The following is a 20,436-nucleotide window of genomic DNA, read 5'->3' as shown; positions in this document are numbered from 1 at the left end:
ATGTGCTGGGACTAAGAAAAAGAATAGTGCTCCTGATGGGTCAGGCTAGTGAGAAGTTGAAGGCTGAGCAAGCTCTGGTGAAACATTGGTATGACCAGAGGGCTTCCCTGATCAACTTCTCGCCAGGTCAGCAAGTCATGATCATGAATCCTATAAGGCCTAGAGCTTTACAGGACACACAGTCAGGCCCTTACACAGTAGTGAAGTCACTGGGTGAGGTAAACTATTTAGTAGACCTTAGAAGGGCTGGTCAAGCTCCAGAAGTATTCCAAGTTAATAGGCTGAAGGCTTTCATCCCAAGAGTTGAAATAGCTGCACTGCTGTTGGCTTCAGATGTTGAGGAGGAGGAGTCAGAAATTCTTCCTGACCTGTTCCAAGGCAGCCCTTCAGATAATTCCATTGAGGGTGTCAAAGTGAGACCTCATCTGACTTCTGTTCAACAGGCTGAAGTTTGCTGAGGCAATTCACTCCCTTCTTTTGCCTAGCTCCTGGTTTGATACCTTGGTGCAAACATGAGATTAACACAGGAGATAATGTACCTATCAAAAGTAGGTGATACAGAATGTCAGACAAAGTAAGGTCTTACATCAAGGCAGAGGTCAACAAGATGTTAGATCTTGGGGTGATTGAGCCCTCCAATAGCCCTTGGTCAAGCCCTGTGGTTTTGGTTTCAAAAGCAGGTTCTTCTGAGCTAAGGTTCTGTGTGGATTACTGGGCTCGGAATGCTGTCACCAAGACAGATGCACACCCCTTGCCCAGAACAGATGAGCTGGTGGATACTTTGGGTGCTTCCAAATACCTCAGCACATTTGTCCTCACTGCAGGCTATTGGAAAATTAGCCCTTGTAGAAGATGCCAAGGAGAAGACAGCATTTTCAACTCCAGAGGGTCTTTACCAGTTCAGGGTAATGGATTTTGGGTTGAAGAATGCACCTGCCACTTTCCAGAGGCTTGTGAATCATGCACTTAATGGGTTGGATGAATTCTGTCTAGCATATCTGGATGATATAGCAGTTCTCGGTGCCACCTGGGAGGATCATGTGAATCACCTAAAGGCCAGCAAGTGCCAGATTGGACAAGGCTCAGTGGTCTACCTTGGACATGAAGTAGCTGGAGGGAGCATTCAGCCTCTTCCCAGTAAAGTACAAGCAGTACAAGACTGGTCTACCCCACTACACAAAGCCAAGTGAGAGCCTTTTTAGGACTCACAGGGTACTACAGAAACCTCATGGCAGACTATGGCACCATAGCTGCCCCTCTGACTGCTCTCACAACTCCAAAGAAACCCAAGAATGTAACTTGGTCTGAGGATTGTGGGAAGGCCTTCAATGGCTTAAAATAGTCCTTGTGCCAGGCCCCTGTTCTCAGGGCCCCTGATTACCAAAGACCTTTTATTGTGCAGACAGATGCCCTTGACACTGGGATAGGAGATGTACTATCACAAGTAGATGAGAAGGTTAAGGAACACCCCATTGGCTCCATTAGTGGCTAGCTTAAGGACAGAGAGCTCAGGTGGTCAACAGTATAGAAATAATGTTTCTCTGTTGTGTGGGCCCTAAGGAAGATGAGGCCCTACCTCTAAGGGACCCACTTCACTGTGCAAACTCACTGTAAGCCCATAAAGTGTCTAATGAACATGAAGGGAGGGAATCCTAAGTTGCATCCGGTGCCTGCACGGGTTTGACTTCACTATTGAGCATAGGCCAGGTGTCCAACATAGCAAGGCTGATGGGTTGTCCAGAATGTTTAACCAACGTAAACATGAGACTCATCCAGGGGTGGATCAATTCCCCCTGTCCTTGGTCTGGGAGGGGCGAGTGTAAGGAAAGTTTCCCTTATATTTGTAATTTACCCTCCAGTTGTGTACCCCTCTGCTTTTTGCTGTTGTCTGACAAGCCTAGCCTGACTTTTGCCAGAGGATCACAGCTTTCTGCTGCACTCCGCTGGGCTTTCGCTCACTTTGTTATGGGGAAACTGACATGCCATCAAAGACAGTCAGTACAGGGAGACTTTGTTTCCCTTAGTCCTTTCCAATGTTGCAAATTCTTATCAACATGTAGCAAGTGCACAATGTACCTTACAGTACAGTGTGCTTGGGTCTTCCTGTCATTCCCAAAAGCCCTAGACTCCCTCAAAGGATTTTTTGGTAGAAGTGCAAATGTGCCTTGGACGAGGTTGGTGGCAGCTTTTACTTTTTCATATTTTTAACTCTTTCTTGCCAGGCAAACCGCATTTACTGCGGTTGACACAGGAAGGTGTCCTGGCTCCAAAATGGAGATGCCACGAGGTTCTTTGTCCTGTCCTTTGGCCATCTTGTCCCGGGTCAGTCCTTATTTGGTCATGCATTCTCGTGCGAAACGCCAAGCTTTCGCAGGATTCTGCATGCCTTGTGTGTGAGCCCCCAGGATGTGGGCTGGACTGTCTAGTTCCAATACACATCCTGGGTGCCAGAGAGTCTGGTGTGCTGGGAATGATTCGGACCACCGTGGTCCGTGATTGGTCCATGTCTAGTGTGTCTGTATGTGAGTAGATCTCCCATTGAGTCTTCTTCGTTTTGGCACGATGGAGATTCTGGATAAGAGAAGGCTCAAATCACCCATACCAGGTCAATCTCTTGAGATCTCACTGAACCTAGGATAGGATCCAAGTATCCTGGAACTAAGAAGCCGAGCCGAGGAAATGCTGGTGACCCGCTGGAAGGTTTTGAAGAGTAAGGGCCGAAATCTACTCCTGCACCCCCCCTTACCCCAGACACATGAACAGGAAAAAAGAGCAGAATTAATAATGAGTGCACTCACCATTTTGCACCAGTCCCCAGTGGGCCCATGAGTGACAAATATTCTGAAAGATACCCACTTCACCGAAACTGCAACAGAAAAAAACAACACAAACCTTGCCCAGAGTGGATGAAGAGCTTCTGGGTGCTAGCAGAGACACTTCAATTGACAGTATTAACTAAAAGTGCTAAGAAGACATGATACACTAGTCTCAATGCAGCAATACCACCTAACCCTAACCCTATGGAAAAGCAGAAGTATTTGAGCCACCTAACGGCACTATAACTAATTAATTAATGCAGTTCAAAATGGCACAGTGAAAGCCATGACTGGATTAGGAAAATTACAGCAAAGTTCACTTGTCACAGCAGCACTGGGATTCATGCGGACCACAGGAATGCACCTCGCAAACCCCAGCTCAGCCAAGGTCGGATAACAAGATACAATTCCTTTCTTTGAAATGGCAGTGAACTAAAGCGCAGACAGCATTAATGATTCTTACAAAATACAGCAAATTCAACCCAGAGTATGGTGACAGGACATGTGACTCATTGGATCTGCCAGCCAGCCAAGGACTCTTCTATGAGAACGAAAAGACAAGCTTGCAAAAGCCAGACATAATTTTGTGGGGAACACATGTTTCGAGCTGGGAGCAGATTTTGTCCCAGGCTTGGAGACCTCAGCTCTTGCCAATCACCATTCGAGGCCCCAGGGGTGGGGAGCTTTGAACACTGAACCGAAGGGAAAACATTCACAATGCAACATTTTAGAATTAGGTAATTGGGAAACTAGTGCTCTCCAAATGACTATTGCAACACTCTCTTCCTTGGCACCTCGTAGCGCAACCTGAACAAACTCCATGTTCCGCAGAATAATGCCCTCAGAGTGGCACTAAGCATCCTGCGCCACTCTCACATTTCTAGATTCAGACAAGACGTCCACTTGCTCCCAGTACGAGACAGAATCGCCCTTCGATCACTTGTTATCATTCATAAATGTCTTTCGAATGACGCTCCCAAGTACTTGGCAGACAAATTCAACAAACGTCTATCGATCAGACCAAACAGAACAAGATACTCGCACTGCCTTACCATTCCCAAATACTCCCTAAAAAAAGGGTGTGGTTCTAGCTTCCCGGTCCTAGCAGCCAAACAATGGAATGCTATACCTCTTAACCTTAGAAAGGAATCCATCGTTCTGGACCTTCAGAGTGAAAACCAAGTCCTGGCTTGCTAACAAGAAATGTTCAACAGCTTGACTAATCACTCTCTTTCACTTGTACTGTATTCCACCTTGTCTCAATTCTGCGACCAATATGTAACCTGGTCATTCGCACTTATCGTTATTATCCTGTGCAGTATGAAAATGCATGTAACCTGCTGAACTCGCTCTAAGTCTCTGGCGCCCAGTTACCTCAGGGTTCGGCGCACTGTATAAATAAAGAAAAACTAAACTAAACTAAGCCAGCCCTCTGACAACGTAGGACCAATGACAAGAATTTCTATAAGGGAGCCATAAGTGACCTATGACTCAGCACCCAATCACTGGGTGAGATAGGTTTCTCTGGGAACTGGCCAAGTGTGATGTCAGTATGATGCTGGTGTGTTACAAAACTGGCTTGCAAGCCAGTCGCTCTGAGAATGTGTCTGGACTTTTCTCCATGCACAGACACCTCTGTGTTTTTGGCCAATAAACCACAGTTTTGAGAACTTGCTGCTTGCTTGGGCTCCTGCTGCATTCATTTTGGAAAGAAGGGAGGTGTTGGGCATCCCATCAGTTCTGATTCCAGGGACTCCCAATAGCCTTAAACTATCTGGGGGTTCACTTCTATCCAACAAGTGGCACCCTGAGCCAGCTGACCTCCCGCAGGACTCCTCTGCATCTGATCGCCCAACAAGGTCTGCAAAGGCGCTTCGACCCATTTGAATAGTGGGAACAACTACTCGTGGCACCTTCATATTAACCTGCAAGTGAGCCTCTTCTGAAGTTTTCCTGGGCCAACCAGCGAACTGACCAGCTTGCACAGAACCTTTGCTCTGAATCCGCCACCTTTTTGAGTTGACACTTGAAACGTGGTAGATCATTAACACTGGGTCCAAGCCACTCTCCTGCCACATTTCGTACACCTAGGTGCCCCAGGTCTGAAATAAGGAGAGTATGCCTGAACCAGAGTCACTGTGTTGCTTAGCCGTGGTGACAAACTTTGTGCCTTGCTGCTGTGCCCCTTTGTGCCCTGAAGCCTGCTGCAGTGAAACTGGCCGGATCCCTTCATCAGGAGCGGAGAAATCGCCACTGACCTGTCACGGAATCATTGCTGTAACTCGGCCACTGAAAGCCGCAGAGCCGCCGCATTTGAACCTGCAACCGAAGTGGACTTGACTGCCGAAGTTTGGTCCGGAATGCACCTGGGGTCGTTGAGTACTTGCAATGCTTACCAGTGGCCCCTAGTGCATCAGTCCATTTTTACCCACGAGTGTCCCCTGAGGGCCACTCACCTTTCTACAGGTAGCCTGTGCTACCGTCCCATTCCCTACTCCTGGAACCTGTTCTGCTCTCTTGGGGAGACCATCATTGAATAGTGGGAACCTATTCTTCATCGCCTCACCCACCTTTCTGAGCTGCTACAGCCCCTGCAAGAGACCACTTTGTCGCTCTACTGCATGATCGTGTGCACCAGCATCCAAAAGTACTTTGAGCGCTGGGGTCCACTCTTCTTAGGGTCTTGTCTGCCTCTTAGTTAGGGATTGATTGATGAGGAACTGCCTAAAGTCTATATCCACAGTTTGCTCCCTTCGCCATAGGTTGTGGACCCATTCTGTGCACTATTCTGTTAGGCCACTTGGTAACTGTTTATATGTTTCAAAGTAGTGTTGTGTTGGTTTGAGCATTACTGTTGATGATTGCTTTGTGTTTGATTTCAAAGGCCTTGAATAAATGTATATGTATTTTTGATATACACCTGACTGGGAGTGATTTGTAGTGCTCTTTACTGTGTGTGCTCATTGTGGGCTTTCAGTCACCCTCACCCCACCTGAGACCTAGTCTTGACCGCCGCCAAAGCTACCTTGATTGGACTGGCTTCTCCAGAGGTTACCCTGTTCCGAGAAACTAGGCTGGCCTTCTGAAACTCTGCCCACCAGGTCAGAGTTCAGAAATACATCTTAACAAATGTCAGCTATTCCAGCCTGGTATTAAACTGTAAGTATCCCGTTTTCCTGAAGATCAGAGGAGGGGACTGGGGCCTGAGACATTCTCTTTGCTGTTCATAGTATTGGAGGCTATTCTAGGCTTTCATTACAATGTTCGCATTATTAGCTCTCTGGTTCAATGGGGCTGTGTTAAAGAGTTTCATACCTGCATCGGTTTCTGTGCTCCTGGAAACCTGCAGTGCTGTCTTTCGTACACCTCCACAGGTCTGTAGCATACCTTTCTCCGCCAGTGCCTCTCATGGCGGGAAATATGCTTGTTGAGGGGAGCTTGGGATTCTCTCAGGTCTGGCCATTGTTTGCAGGGCACCAGGCACACCACTTGTCTTCAGTGTCATGCCACCCCAAAAGATGGTTTTCTTTCCGTCCTCTGTCTTGCCTTAACTGGAGCCTCTTGCTTGCTCCAGGCACCCACCGGCCAACCTCCAGCTCGCGAGTTTCTCTTACAGCTCTTCACCGCTGTCTCTGTGGCTTGACTTAGCTCCACCCATCAATGTCATAGGTGTCCCAGGGGCTCGCCTCTATGTAGCACTTGCTCTCCTCACACCGTTGAAGTTCCCTCTCCATTCACAAGATGCTTGCGTCTTATTCACACCATTGGAATTAATGAAATTATGTCCATGATTATGGCACTCAGGCGAGGTTCACCATCACCTAAAGTCAATAGGGCCACAGAAGGATTATTGTAATTTATAGTTGCAGCAGGGAATGTATCAGTTTCTACAACATCCAATGCTGGAATGGGAGCTATTGTCCCAAAGAGGGGAGTCACTCCCAGTGAGGTCCAGATCCCTAAGGATGGTCTTGTGTATGCAGGCTCACCTCCCTAGCCTGAAATGGGGTGGCTCCCCTCTGGAGTGAAGGGATGAATTGTCCAGATTCATCACATATGGCTCCCATTAGATGAGAGGCTCCCCCTTGATTAGGAAGTGGGAAACAACTTTAAAAGTCTGCATTGTCTTGTTCTTTCCTTTCATATGGAATCATCAAGAGTTTTTCTTTCTGGGGGATTATAGTTCCTGTTTGGAGATTGGTTTCCCAGGTCCACACAGAAGGTTTGCTTCCTGAAAAAGTTTTCCAGAAGGATAAGAGAGAGTATTTGGGAGATTGAACTTCAGGAGGATCTAGTTAGAGGTCAGAGAAGCTGGAGAAGTCAGTCCCTATGATAACTTCTGTGGTTAGGCCGGCGACTACCGCTGTCTTTACTTTTGGTTGACCAACCTCTAACCTCTTGGGTGAAGGGAATTCGTGGGTAGGTCTCCACATCCCTGTGGACACAAGTACTTCTTACTGCCTCTCCCACCTTTGGATCTTTGGGGTTTATGAGGTCAGAGTGGACAGGAGTCTACTTGTTCCCCGAATCAATCACGGCTTCTGCAGTGATGTTATTCACCCTGATGATTTCTTTACCTTGGAAAGGTCGAGGGCCACAGTAACAAACATGTACCACTTCTACATTATCATCCTGGTTTTCCTCATCTTCCTTTTTGCATTCCTCATCCCCTACCCATCCTATTTCCCTAGAATCCTCTGGATGATTTTTGATGCAGGCAAAGTGCCCCTTTTCTCCACAGGTGAAGCGTGTCTGTAAGGTCAGAACAAAAGATTTTGTCTGTCCACTTTCCTCTCCTGGTGCTACTTTGGGTTTGACTATCAGGAAAATGTGAGAATTTCAAACAGTCTCATCCCTTGGATAGGATTTCCTAGAGACGGGCCTCTCGGTTTTCTAGGGGTCTCTACTATTGGTGGCTTATGAGGGGGTTCAGAATCCCATCTGTGTTGTACTTGTTTCCCATTAGCTCTAAGGTATTTATATGCCCCATGGTGGGATTTATCTATTTGGATGGCTATTTCTAGTGAGGGTCGGGGCTGCTGGAGTATGGCTTTTTGTAGGGAAGGAGGTGAATATTGAATAAACAGTTCTAAGTCAACAGCTTCTAATATGTAGGGTAAACTTTTCTTACCTAACCATTGGCTCAGGGTGTTTTGAATTCTGCCAACCAGTTATCTAGGGCTTTCATTAGGAAGCAGTTGTGTATTCAGAAATTTCAACAGAAAGAAGGCATCCGTTTGTCCCACTCGTTCCAATAGGGCTCATTTTATTTCAGAGAATGGGGCAATTCCAAGGGGCTTGATATTTTTGTATTTGGACCTGGAGGTCTTTCCTCAGTAGCCAAATAGCAATCCTTTATGGTCTCGTCCCACTGGAATTGGTGGGCGAGACTTTCGAAGTTGGTAAAGAAAGGACTGAGGTGTTCTCCTTCACAATACGGTTATAATACCCCATGAGGGAGAACTCAGTGGTTCTGTCCTGCCCTTAGTTGGTCGAGACTCTATTGGTGGCGTTCTTTAGCTCTGAACTGATTTTCAATCAGCCACGCCAGGAGATCCTTGAGTGACGTCCTACCGACTTGTAGGTTACAGATCTCTTGGTCTGAAACCATCTCCTCGGAATCGATTGTGAGTCTTGTGAGGAGGGCAGTGTGCCCCGGTTGTTCTACTGTGTTTTGTCTGGGAGCCGGCCCAAGTGATGGCTTTATCTCTAACCATCCTGTAGGTGGGACATGGTCAATAGCACTGGCCATATGCTATGGACGAGGGTCTGACTCTGTGTCGGGTCAACAAGATCTCACTTCTAATACCATATGTGGTGAACCAGAAGAAGGACTCGGACTACATGTGGTCATGATTCACAGGTTTTAATGATATAAAAAGTAAAATGCCTAACTAACCCTATCGCTATGAGTGAAGTTCCCAACCTAACATGAGTAAAACTAAAGGTGCTTGTCAAGTTCAAATAAAAAGTCTTCTGTCTGAATCCTAGGTAACTAACTGCCCTTACACTTCAGAAAAATCCCTAACTCAAAAGAAAATGAAGGCTTGTTCATTAGCCTCGGTATGGACTTCTACCTGACATAATCATGAGTGACCTGTTCTCAGTCTCAAAGTTCTTTTAGATTGTCTTCACAATTTCTGTACCAAAATCCTTTGGAAAAACAAGTATCTTCTGTAAGGGTTTTTCTCTCCCACTGATGAGGAAACTGTTACTTTTCAGTATATTTTTAAAATCTCTCAAGGACAACTTGAAATTACACTTCTTTCTTTCCCTCCTTCGTAGCCTTGGGACCTCCCAATATCTGTTAGCTCTGAGGTAAAAAGCCTTATCTCTTAACATTTAATTGAACTTTAGGGTTCTTGCCCAGTTGAATAACACTGATTCATGTATTATTCTGTCCGTGTTCTAGAGTATTCCTCTTCATCGTACGCTATCTGAACATGGGACCTCTGGCTGTGCTTCTTTGACACTCTTGGTGGTGACTTTTACTATAATATACCGTTTCTGTATCTTTTCCCACTCTTATTCTTTTAACTTGGCATACTTTGTCGGATACTCCAGCCCAAGTTGAGCATGTGACAATGTGGGTGCAACCCAGGTTAACGGGTTTATCTACAGATTCATGAGAGGTCCAGCTTTAGCAAATGGCTGACCCATGACTTCAAAATAATACATCTGTTCTCAATTGGTTAATAAAAGGATACAAGTTCAAATGGTAATTCTTGTCTCACTTGTGACAATCTATAATGTAACATGGCAACATAATACTTATATAATGTTCTTGCATTTTTAATATAGTTTTATTTTCTGGGTGAATTTTAATAGCACATACACTTTAATTCTCAGATTCTAATGACCATTTGTATGAGATAGCCTTTATATAGAGAGATGATAAGGTGCATATTAGCATCTGTTACTGTTATGGAAAGAAACCTTTATTATTATTATTATTATTATTATTATTATTATTATTATTATTATTATTGAATGTGTATAGAGCACCACATGCCATTGAGCCTCAAAGTTAACTACTGGTTGCCACATGGCTTCAAAACCCATGCATTTAAAAAATACAGGCCATGCTTTTAACTTCAATTACATTGTAATATTTCTCGTATAATGTGCAAAAACACTGTACCAGGCCTGGTGTATTTCTCATTATGTATCAGCAAACATGTGTTCCATTTCCATTTATTATCCTTAAAGGGTTTAGAGTTTCTGAAGGTGTTTCATTCGGGATAATCAGTGCATCGGTCTAGTTAGGTCCTTTAAACCCAAGGTTACCAGATGGAACTTGGTCATACCTGTGCTCTGGCTCTTGCCCATATAGGAACTCTAGGGATTCTCCCATATACCACATCTGGGTAACACCTAACATAGAGGGTGGGCAGCCCCAGTCCCTAGATACCCTCTAGATGTAACATTAGTGTCAGACAATATGACTTTATCACACAGTACATCGCTGATCTGAGAGGACACCTTATTATCAAAGTGGAAGTATCCTTTTACTAAACATATACCAGATGTTTGTTTTTTGAGCATCATGTGTTACAAGATGTTAACCAGCAGGCCGCATTGCACTGGAGTGTTTGATGCTATACACCTTTGTTTGGAAACACAACAAGTATTATTTAGCCCAATGTTGCTTGGATAAGTCTACGGCATGATTTTGCATTACGAAATACAAACATTTTTGTGAGTGCAGTGATAGTGTTGTGGTACCACCCCACTGGGTTTGACTAAATCAGGTATTGAAACAAATGTTATTAAGGTTTGTGAGAAACCTGAAGGTGTCTCACCCGCTAGTCCCCGGGGATCTGTCATCTAGGTGGCACGACACGGCCATCGCTTTTGGATCCAGTTCCTGGGGGTGGACCAGTGTGGGAGGATCACCTGGATGAGGGGTCATCGGGGAGTGGAAGTGGGACACTGAAGGGTGAGACGTGGTATCCCCTTCCTTGTAACACCTTTTCCCCATCCTACGAAGTAGGATACCTAGGAACTCAACCCCTGCCCATTTCCCAAAACAAACACTTTCTCACGGACAGTACACCGTGAGTGACAACGGACTAATACCAGAGCCATATACCTGACATGTCCCAACACAATGGTCAGGCAATTACAGATCATTACACGCACCAGACTTCCATCACACTTCCCCACACGGATAAAAGGCGGAGCATGAAAGCACACTCTGAGCAAGGCAAAACACAGGAGGAAACAGCAGCTCCACGATGGCAGTTTAATACAAAGAGAAAGATGGCGAGAACGGAGAGGGTTTCAAGGAGGGAAGCACATTTGACCTATAAAGACTGTTACTTTCATGTCCCTGGAAAGTAAGAAACCGAAGACCAGGGACTAAGGCTGATGAAAACTGTACAGTCTGTCGGAGGTACCCGGGGGTCTCATGCGTCGATAACCAAGGCGGAGAGGAGTGATTGCTGCTGTGGTACTCTCCTTGGTTCCTACAACAAAGCGGCATCCGAAAAGAAAGCACAGCCAGTGAGTGGATACCAAATCAGCTTGTGTTTTGAACCAAGGTTGAAAGCATCAACATTGTATAAAGAGAACAGTGTGTGAAGCCTTTGGGATAAGCGACACTAATTCAATTGAAAGCCAAAAGAAATAGTTGAACTTTGTAACTGAACTTTGGGAAACCGAGAAAAAGATAACATACACAGAGTGATCCGGCACCAAATGGTGCTCATTCGAAAGTCTCTGTTAGGTATCCAACTGATGCTGCGTGTGAGAGAAATATTGAGATCGAAGTGGTCATGCAATGCGTCAAGCTAAACCCTGTGCACATTCGAAAGTCTTCTATAGTTTAAAGTAAATCCAAATTGGTCTAAACCTGGCGGAAGGAGACTAATTGAACCTTGTTGAAAGGGAATCTGAGCCTGGTAGAGGGGGATCCAATGTTGAACCTTTTTGCTTATGAAAAGGATCTCAGACCAGTGGAGGAGGATCCAGGGTGAACACCCAGTTGAACATTGAAGAGAACGTTTGTGTGGTTTCTTGTACAGCAGGCCCTCTGCATCAAGAGACTTGCGAGAAGTAAAGAGACTTGGACATAGAAGGTCCTGAACTGGGAAAATGGAACTATATCCTTGTGACGCAGAAGCCAGAGTGCCTGCTTTGCTCGAGTGACCCACCTTGCCCCGTGCTGAAAACGTGGGGCAGGGAGGCCAACGGCCCGAGCACACTGACATATTATTTCGTGAACATTGCCCCACATTATTTGTAACTTAGTGGTAAGGATTGGCAATAGTTATTTTTTTAGTATAGGCCCTTTTAATTTGACAAGACTCCACTGGGACTGCATTATTATTATTTGATGGTCGTAACTTGCTCCCATCTGTAGATTTAGGTTTAGATAGTCATTTATCACACCATTGCAAAAGTTAAGAACTTTGGGCACATGTGTCTGTCTTACTATTGCCACCATGTGTTCCTTACAGGTTTGATTGTGCGGTTTGGTTTTTTATGGGTGGGTTGTTGAATTAATCTGAACAAGTATCGCACAATTATGTATATCAAAATGTTAAGTGGCATGGTGTGATGAATCAACTTCTGGGGAAACCAGTGGTCCAGGGATGAATATCGGTTTCTAAACCATCAATCAGCCCCGCACCTCGAGTACACCAGAAGGGATCTGAACAGATTTGAAACACAAGTAAATTATAAACCTCTTTGTCCAATTTTTGTAACGTGGACGGAACAGCAGGCTTATCTCCACAAGTGTGTGGATCGTTGGTTAGTTGCAACACAGCGAAAATAGCGTTTTTACCCAATGAAAAAAGGGATTGTCCAGTCAAGGTTGTATTAACATATCTACTTCATTATTATTACAACAGAAGGTTCTAGCACACTACAAATTACAACCCAAGGACAGGCAGTTTCACGAAGGAAAGTGATGCACTCTGGATACTGACAGGACGGGAGCCTAGTCGGTAAATCAATCAATCTTAACTTTTCAAGGTTATTTGGATTCAGCACCAAGGGAGCAAGGGGTTGTAAATGTCACTAGGGGCCTTTGAGAGAAGGACCAGGGGGGCAGAACCACAATGTACCTGGTGTTTGAGATGTTCTTGATGCTAAAAAGTGTCAAGTTGGTTCCAGGATGCTTTGCAGCTTCTGCGACAGAGTTCAAGATGGGAGACAGCTGCGGGTATCAGGTGGCAGGCAGTTCAACAGCGAGGCTGGACGGAAGGCTGCAGGCTGGCCTACACAGCGGCTCCGGGTCAAGAATCATGGTCTCTGTGCTGGTTGGTGGATTTGGAACGCTGGTCGAGGTGTCTCGGATGGCTTTGGTGACTGCAGCGTGACAACAGTCAGTGGTGCAGCCATTCGCGGTTCGAGGCCTCGACTGCCTCAAAATGTCCTTAAAAGATGGAGGCTGGTTGATGCTTGTGGGGCACTCCTTCTAGCTTCTTTGCAGGGCTTGTGGCGTTCTTTCAATGTGGACGGACCAAAGCTGAGGAGAGTGCTTACAGGCAACGGCATTGTCCTTTTTTCAGAGACTCTCTGGCACTTCCCCCCTTAGGAAGCTTGATGGCTGAACCTAGCAGGGCACTCTGTGTGCTGGCTGTGTACCGGTTCTAGAGCTGCTGGATGGGTCCTCTGAGTCTGGTATCTCCCTCTGTTCCCTTGCAGATGTTTGGAGGAGGGATCTTGCTTCCCTCTTGGAAATACTAGCCTTCCTTCACTGGCGGAAGCTGTAAGGTAGACATTCATCCAGGGTCCAATGCTGAGGTCTTCTTTCCTGTTTCTGGTGAAGCCTTCAGATGATTTGCTAAGTGAGGGGCTCAGCCATCCTTTGAAGCCAAATGAGCCCCAGTGACTGGTGCAGGATAAGCCTACCTTAAGGAACCAATCCGGCGTCCCCACCAACAATCTTCTGTTATGCGTGAGGTCAGGACCAGAGTGCTTTGCAACAGGAAAGGTAAGAGGTGCCAAAAAGTACTCATATGTCCCACCCATCTTCCTGTCTGTTGTAGATCAAAGTGTCTCTCTGGTTAACTGAGCCCTCTGTGGCTCTTGATCAAAGCGCAGGTCTTCCTCAAGGTTTGTGGTGAGAACAAACATCTGTCTCCCTCCAATCACATACTTCGTCCATCTGAAAGGGGTCAGCTCAGCAGAGGTTGCCTACGGTAAATAGTGGACAGGCATTCAATTTCCTTCATACAGAGGGGTCGGAGCTAGCTTCAATGTGACACATTGCATATCAAAGAGGTGTTCATTTTCCTGCACACTGTTTAAGTTCTGTGACCAGGCCTATTCGCAGTCCTGCTTCAATTTCATCAGTATGCACCGCCACCACACAGAACTTAGACAATGTGTACTTCTATACCTGTAATTAAGCTTCGCATATTCTTGTAACTGCTGCGCCCTGATACCCCTGGGTATAATTGCACATTACAAATAATAAAACAAACAAACAAACGAACAATAGAACAGGGCAGATCCATTGAGCCTTTGATATTTAATCAGGCCGGCCATGGGCGGAGGAAGGTGTTGCCCTTCTCCTCTGGATGTTTTTGTGCATCCCTCACTGTCACCTATCAAATAAAAGTGACAGGGAGGACAGCACCTGTAAACTGTGTCCCCCAGAGTACACTGGACTATGTGTTTGTTGTGCGGCGAGCATTAGAAAATGTGTGCAGATCAGCCCCACACATTTTCAGAGGTTGATCTGCCATCATTCCATTTCCCAAAAAATCATCAAAAAAGCCCAGGTGAGTGCACACTCCCCATGCGGATGGTCGAATCCCTCACACATGGGGCAATATCTGGACAACATGTAGTTGGGATAGAGTCACTCTAGGGCAATGTCAGTTGTCACTGGGATATTCTCAGTAAATCTGAAGTGGCATTGACCTATCAGCAGGGCAATGTGAAACTGGCATGGTCGTATTCCTGGGGAAATGTGGAAGCAGCATGACAATGGGCCTCATTACGAGTTTGGAGGCAGCCATGTCCTTAATAAAGCCATGGCTGCCTCCAAACTCGGGTCTTGGTCCGGGTTCCTTGAATGAGGAATTACCGGGCCATTCCAACTTTGGAGGACCCGGTAATTCCTCATTCAATTTACCCATCCCCATTCCCATTTGAGCCCCTATATGGCTCAATGGGAATGGGGAGGGAGCTAACAACAGGCCCCTTAATAACAGGCCCGTTGTTAGCTCCCTGGTCCCCTCGCGAGACCTGCAAAGGACGTCTGGTCTGACCAGACGTCCAGAGCGGGTCCCGCAAGGGGACCTCGTAATAGCGCGGAATGGGTTTAACGGCTCCGGCACCTTTACCGGCGTCGTTAAACCCATTCCGCCAGGGTCGTAATGAGGCCAAATGTGCTTCCCGGTGACATAACATTCAATGTACTATTGAATCTGACTGAGTGCTTCAATGTTCTAACCACCAAACTGGCATATTGAGCTAAACCGTGGAAATTTCAAGAGTATAATGGTGTACTTGAGCAGCGCCTACAGCATGTTGGACACAATCAAGTAGCCACACACAAAACATAGTGCAAGAGAGGGTTTTATTACCACTAGTGTGTGTTGCAAGTTAACACAGACTGGGCATCCATTTAAATGCAATACTATGGAATATTTAAGCAACACCCACAAACTATTGAGCACCCTGCTTTATTTGAACAAAAGCAGGATACTCTGCTGAACTAACTAAAGAAGTTAATATTAGCTGTTGTAATTATTTATTTATCATCATTTTATCTTATTTTTCAAAATAAGAACATATTATTAAATCTGTCAGGATTTTGCTCATATGCAAAGTCTGTTGCAAGCACTTTATGGATCTTTCTTCCAGAATGCAATGTTTAAGCTCTCCTTTCTCAGAGTCTTCGTTAGACACATTGGTGCTTGAACTACATTTCCCAATGTCAGTGTCTGTGCTCGCCACTTCTCATTGGCTTTGTTTGGCACTTTGGGCCTCATTACACGCTAGGCGGTGAGCCATGGCGCTATTAGCGGCATGGCTCATGCCGGTAAAATACCGGCACCGCCTTGGCGGAAAGGGGATTTACCACCCCATTCCAAGGTTGGAGGGGCGGTAAATCCCCCTTCCGCCATTGCCCTTCCCCATTCCCATTTCTGCCCCATAGGGCTCTATGGGAATGGGGAAGGCGCTAATTACGGCACCGCAATTTTGCGGTGCCGTAATTAGCTCCGAGGTCCCTTAGCGGGTTGGATTTTAACGCCTGCAAAAAGCAGGCGTTAAATCCCCCAACCCGCAAAGGGACCTCGTAGTAAGGCGGTAAGGATTTACCGGTACCGGTATTTTACCGGTACCGGTAAATCCCTACCGCCATCCGTGTAATGAGGCCCTTTGTCTTTGCACTACAATCCCTGTAATGTGTTGTCTGTGAATTGCTTTTCTCCTAATTATTGTAAATCACCTAGAACTTGAACTACAGTTTCCAGAATTCAGTGTTTGTGCTTTCCTTCTGTCATAGTATTTGTTAGAAACTTTGACGGTTAAAATATAGTTCTAATAATGCAGTGACTATGCTGTTTTTCCTCTCGCATTGTATTTGTAAACGTTGGTACTTTCGATACCTTTCCCAGAATGTAGTGTCAGGCCCTTCTCTCTCTCTTACAACGTCTTTTAGATGCATTGGTACTTTTACTATACTTTCCAACATGCAGGATGAGGCCAAACATGAGTACACATATCTTTCCCGTGGACTTCCAGTTTCAGTGTTTTCTCTGACTTCTCACATAACACTGCTCTGAAGATATCAGTCATTTCTTTCAATCTCTCGAAGGATCTCTCATGTGTCTCCATCATTTTGACTCCTTTGGCAACACTCTCTCCCGAATTCTCTGCAGTCTTCATTACAAGATTTCCAGGCTTCAAAACCCCTCCAACAAATGGTTTTATCTGGTAGAGTCAGGCACCCCAGTCCAGCCCAGTCAGAGTGCCTCCTGGGCACAGGTCTCTCTAGGTAACTTCTTCTCCAGGATGCAGAAGCTTCCACCCCTATCTCGCCTCTTCTAGTTCTCCACGGCTTCTCCCCCTCTGCTGTGGCACTTCCCATTCACATACCTCACATGACTTCACCCCACTGATGGGACATCCCAGGACCTGTAATCTCTGGTCATATTGGTTTTTTGGTCTCCGTCTCCTCCTAGTTTCCAATCATTCTTAGTGTGGGACATCTAACCACAAGATGAAGGGAGGGGAGGTGTTAAAAGCTCAGACCTCCATCTTGGATTTCATTGCTCTTTTCCTATGCAACAGTTTGCTAAGGCACTGTTTGGGTACATTTGTGACAGTAAAGTGAGGCCTTTTGTCATAATATACTTAGGAAGTAATCTGGTATGTAGTAACAACACCCTTACTAACAGCTCTGAAAATATTTTTGGGGAAAAATGTTATACTGGTATAGTTTTCACTTGGCACATCTGTGAGGAATTGCCATCTGGCAAGGGTGCAATGCCCTAGCTTTTTTGATTTTTAGTACATAAAATGATGTGGGCGACAACCATGGATCAGCCCAGCTAGCCTGATAAATGTTGCCTCATTGATAGAAGATTGATGCACCTTTGATCATGACTTCACGACCAACACCCACTGACTCGAACCGCTGGACCGTCACTCGCCGACCTCTCCCAGGAGCCACAGTTCGACTCTGCCTGGCCAACTGTGAAGTGTTCTTGGGACTGCCCTGACCTGCATCACTTGAATGGACACTGTATGACCGCACAGAGCTCTAGCATTCAACGCCCACATGCTGTCAGGGCACCCACGATCCTACGTGCCCCACTGAGCCTGATCAGCTCCCATCAAAGTTCAACCCCAGGTCTGATGCATCAGCACACCCAGAACTGAATCCCGGTACTGTGACACTGAACGGCCTTCTTGGTCCACTTCGGTGCTAGACACTGGCCAGGTCCCGATCGCTCCTGTATTCAACCCATATCCTATCATGGTAGTATCTTACCTGCCACCTTTGGAACTACACCCAGAATGCTACTTTCTCTAATCTGTCGCCTTTCTTTGGGGTGGGTTTTTGTACAGTAATCACTTCTCGTTCTACTTGCAGATGGTGAGTTTTATTAAAGTGTTTATATTTTTAGAGAAACCTTGATTGGGCATTCACTTTATTTTGGACTGTGATGCTGTGTTGTTTGGGTCACTATTGGTTGACCGTCACACCCCACTTAAGAGTATAGCCTGCCCTTGGGCCATGTTACCACAAATCGGCGAAGGAAGTATATCTCTTAACTATCCCGGTTTTACCTTTATGATTGCATTGTGTTTTGGTTTGTAGAAGTGTGAGGGCTGAGTGGGTAATTCTACCTCAACTCATCTGTGTACCCCTGTGAGGCAGAAACCTGTTCATCACAATTTCATTCATGATTAGAATGTTTCCCTTTGAGTTAGTGACACACGGTACCTGACTCACAGCTTCAATGTTGTGGTACAAATATTTGCTACCGTTTTTCGGTAGCACACATTTACTGATAGGCACCTGCATGACTTGCTTGCTGCAGTCAATTTCTGATGTGTACAAATGTATTTATTTGTGAATTAGTTTGAATTTTAAACCTTAGACAATTAAATAACATCCTTCCAAGATAAACATCAGGTATTAAACAAATCATTATCAGAAAATGAAAACAATACAAAATTAATAGCTGCAATAATAAAAGCTGTCACAGAGGCAGATCAAAGATATGATCAAAATGAATCATATAAGACGCCAGTAAAATCAAGAATAAATACTGAAATGCTTCTTTCTTTCGAAGACCAAACGTGAGCATTGTAGAAAAAATATATGTAAAAATATCATAAGTGTTCAGATTCAGAACTGCCTCTAAATCCAGGCTTTTTACCAATTTGTTCCAAAATACTTTTTATTGGGTGGATAACACTCATCCATACTTCTGGAAAGGGTCAAGCTATCTTGTTTCGCTTGCTTGCTATATTCCAGAGCTTCTGTTTTAACCTCATTTGTTTCAAGGCTCACCCGCTGTCACTGGAAGGCCCTGTAGCAGTCCCCCTCCCCCACAGTCACCTACTAGATGTCTACAGAGCTTTGAAGAGTACCACTGACCAAATCAGCAATCATTTTGGAGCTCAAGCAAATCTTAGATTTCCATTTGTATATTAACATTCTGAAGAGCGACTTACAGCGTTTCATTCAAGATCGATCCATTCACCCAAGTCCAGCGTCTTCCTGGGATCGCGTTGAAAAGTCCAATCCAGGCATAGAACTTCAAATGTTGTGCTAAGGAAACCTAAACATGTGAAACAAGTGCGAAGAAACAGACGTCAAAACTATTGTTTTGGAACAAGCATCACTGCCTCCTTTTATATCTAGAAAGGATGTGACAGTGCATATTAATCTCTCCATCACTCAGCACTACACAACTCTCACCTGAAGCCATTCCCTGAAGTTTACTTTAACCAGGAAATTCATGGATCGTGACATGTAAACCACTAACGTATAGAGCATGACTTTTCTGTGTAATTCAGGACAAATGAGAACCATATTGGGTTGAGTTGGAACAAAAGTACCATTTAAATCGAAATAAAGTTTGCTCGCAGGTGTTCTCATTAATAAAATGACTCGCTCATGCCTTTTTTGGGACATACCATCACTCCCTACTCTATTTGCTTCAAAGAATAAACATGTATGTACAAAACTCCGTTTTTTAAATTGAGTAAATTCTCTATCAGAGAGCCACAATGTGCTGGCCAGTGCATGTGGCATATATTGCCCCCCCTCCTTAAGCCCAATGAAAACAGTGCACCCTCTTTCTATAACTATGTGGCTAAACTACTGTTTAATGAGGGTCATTGCGGGTTTGGCATTATAATAATCTGGAGTACTTAATGTGACAACTGTTATTACTACATGCATTAACCTGATTGGAACTCCCGGATAATTGGCTAATGATAGCACACAAGCAGTATTTCTAAAATCCTACGTGACGTATTTCAAGAATATCTCACGGCAGTTGTGAAGAAAAGAAAAAAGAAATAAAGGCACCCCTGTTTTTTTATTAAATCATATTTATATTTGGTTTTTTAAACATAGCATATCAAACAATACACCTAGATAGACAATTGTACTGAGTTGAGAAAACCAAAGCAGTTTAATATATGATCACATGAGTTCTGTCCACTTTCTCAAAAATCAAGGTCTCTATTGGAGATCAAAAAGGAAGAAGAAGAAGAAGAAGAAGAAGAAGAAGAAGAAGAAGAAGAAGAAGAAGAAGAAGAAGAAGAAGAAGAAGAAGAAGAAGAAGAAGAAGAAGAAGAAGAGACAACAAATAAATATGTATTGATGTATATGTATAGGTCAACAGGTTGTGCAGCACGCGAGCTATCAAGTTCTTAGGCTCCTTATCTTAACAAAGCAATCTATCGAACAGCTGCAGTATTCCTTCTGGACGTTGCTACACATTTATCTTGGTATGCCATATCATCATGAAGGCATGCATATCTGAGATTTATGGTGCACACTTGGGACGGCACTCATTCTATAAAGGGAAGCCAGGTATCTACGTATTTTGGTATCTCACCCTAATTGGCTGCATTGATTTTATCCATGGCTAACCCAATCCATATCCTTGCCCACCATTCCCGT

The 20,436-nt window shown here is 44.9% G+C and overlaps 1 protein-coding gene across 1 annotated transcript in view; it reads right to left on the bottom strand.

Annotated features, from left to right (window-relative positions):
- LOC138579500 (killer cell lectin-like receptor subfamily B member 1B allele C) overlaps nucleotides 1–20,436 on the bottom strand; it is a 288,643-nt gene that overhangs the window by 89,828 nt on the left and 178,379 nt on the right. Inside the window, exon 3 of the mRNA XM_069649820.1 lies at nucleotides 18,975–19,081. Coding sequence (XP_069505921.1) covers nucleotides 18,975–19,081 — 107 coding nt within the window. The remainder of the gene's footprint in view (nucleotides 1–18,974; nucleotides 19,082–20,436) is intronic.

The sequence above is a fragment of the Ambystoma mexicanum genome, chromosome 3p (assembly GCF_040938575.1).
Source record: "Ambystoma mexicanum isolate Mex_15411 chromosome 3p, UKY_AmexF1_1, whole genome shotgun sequence".
Taxonomy (NCBI): domain Eukaryota; kingdom Metazoa; phylum Chordata; class Amphibia; order Caudata; family Ambystomatidae; genus Ambystoma; species Ambystoma mexicanum.
This window is presented reverse-complemented; position numbering and strand designations above follow the sequence as displayed.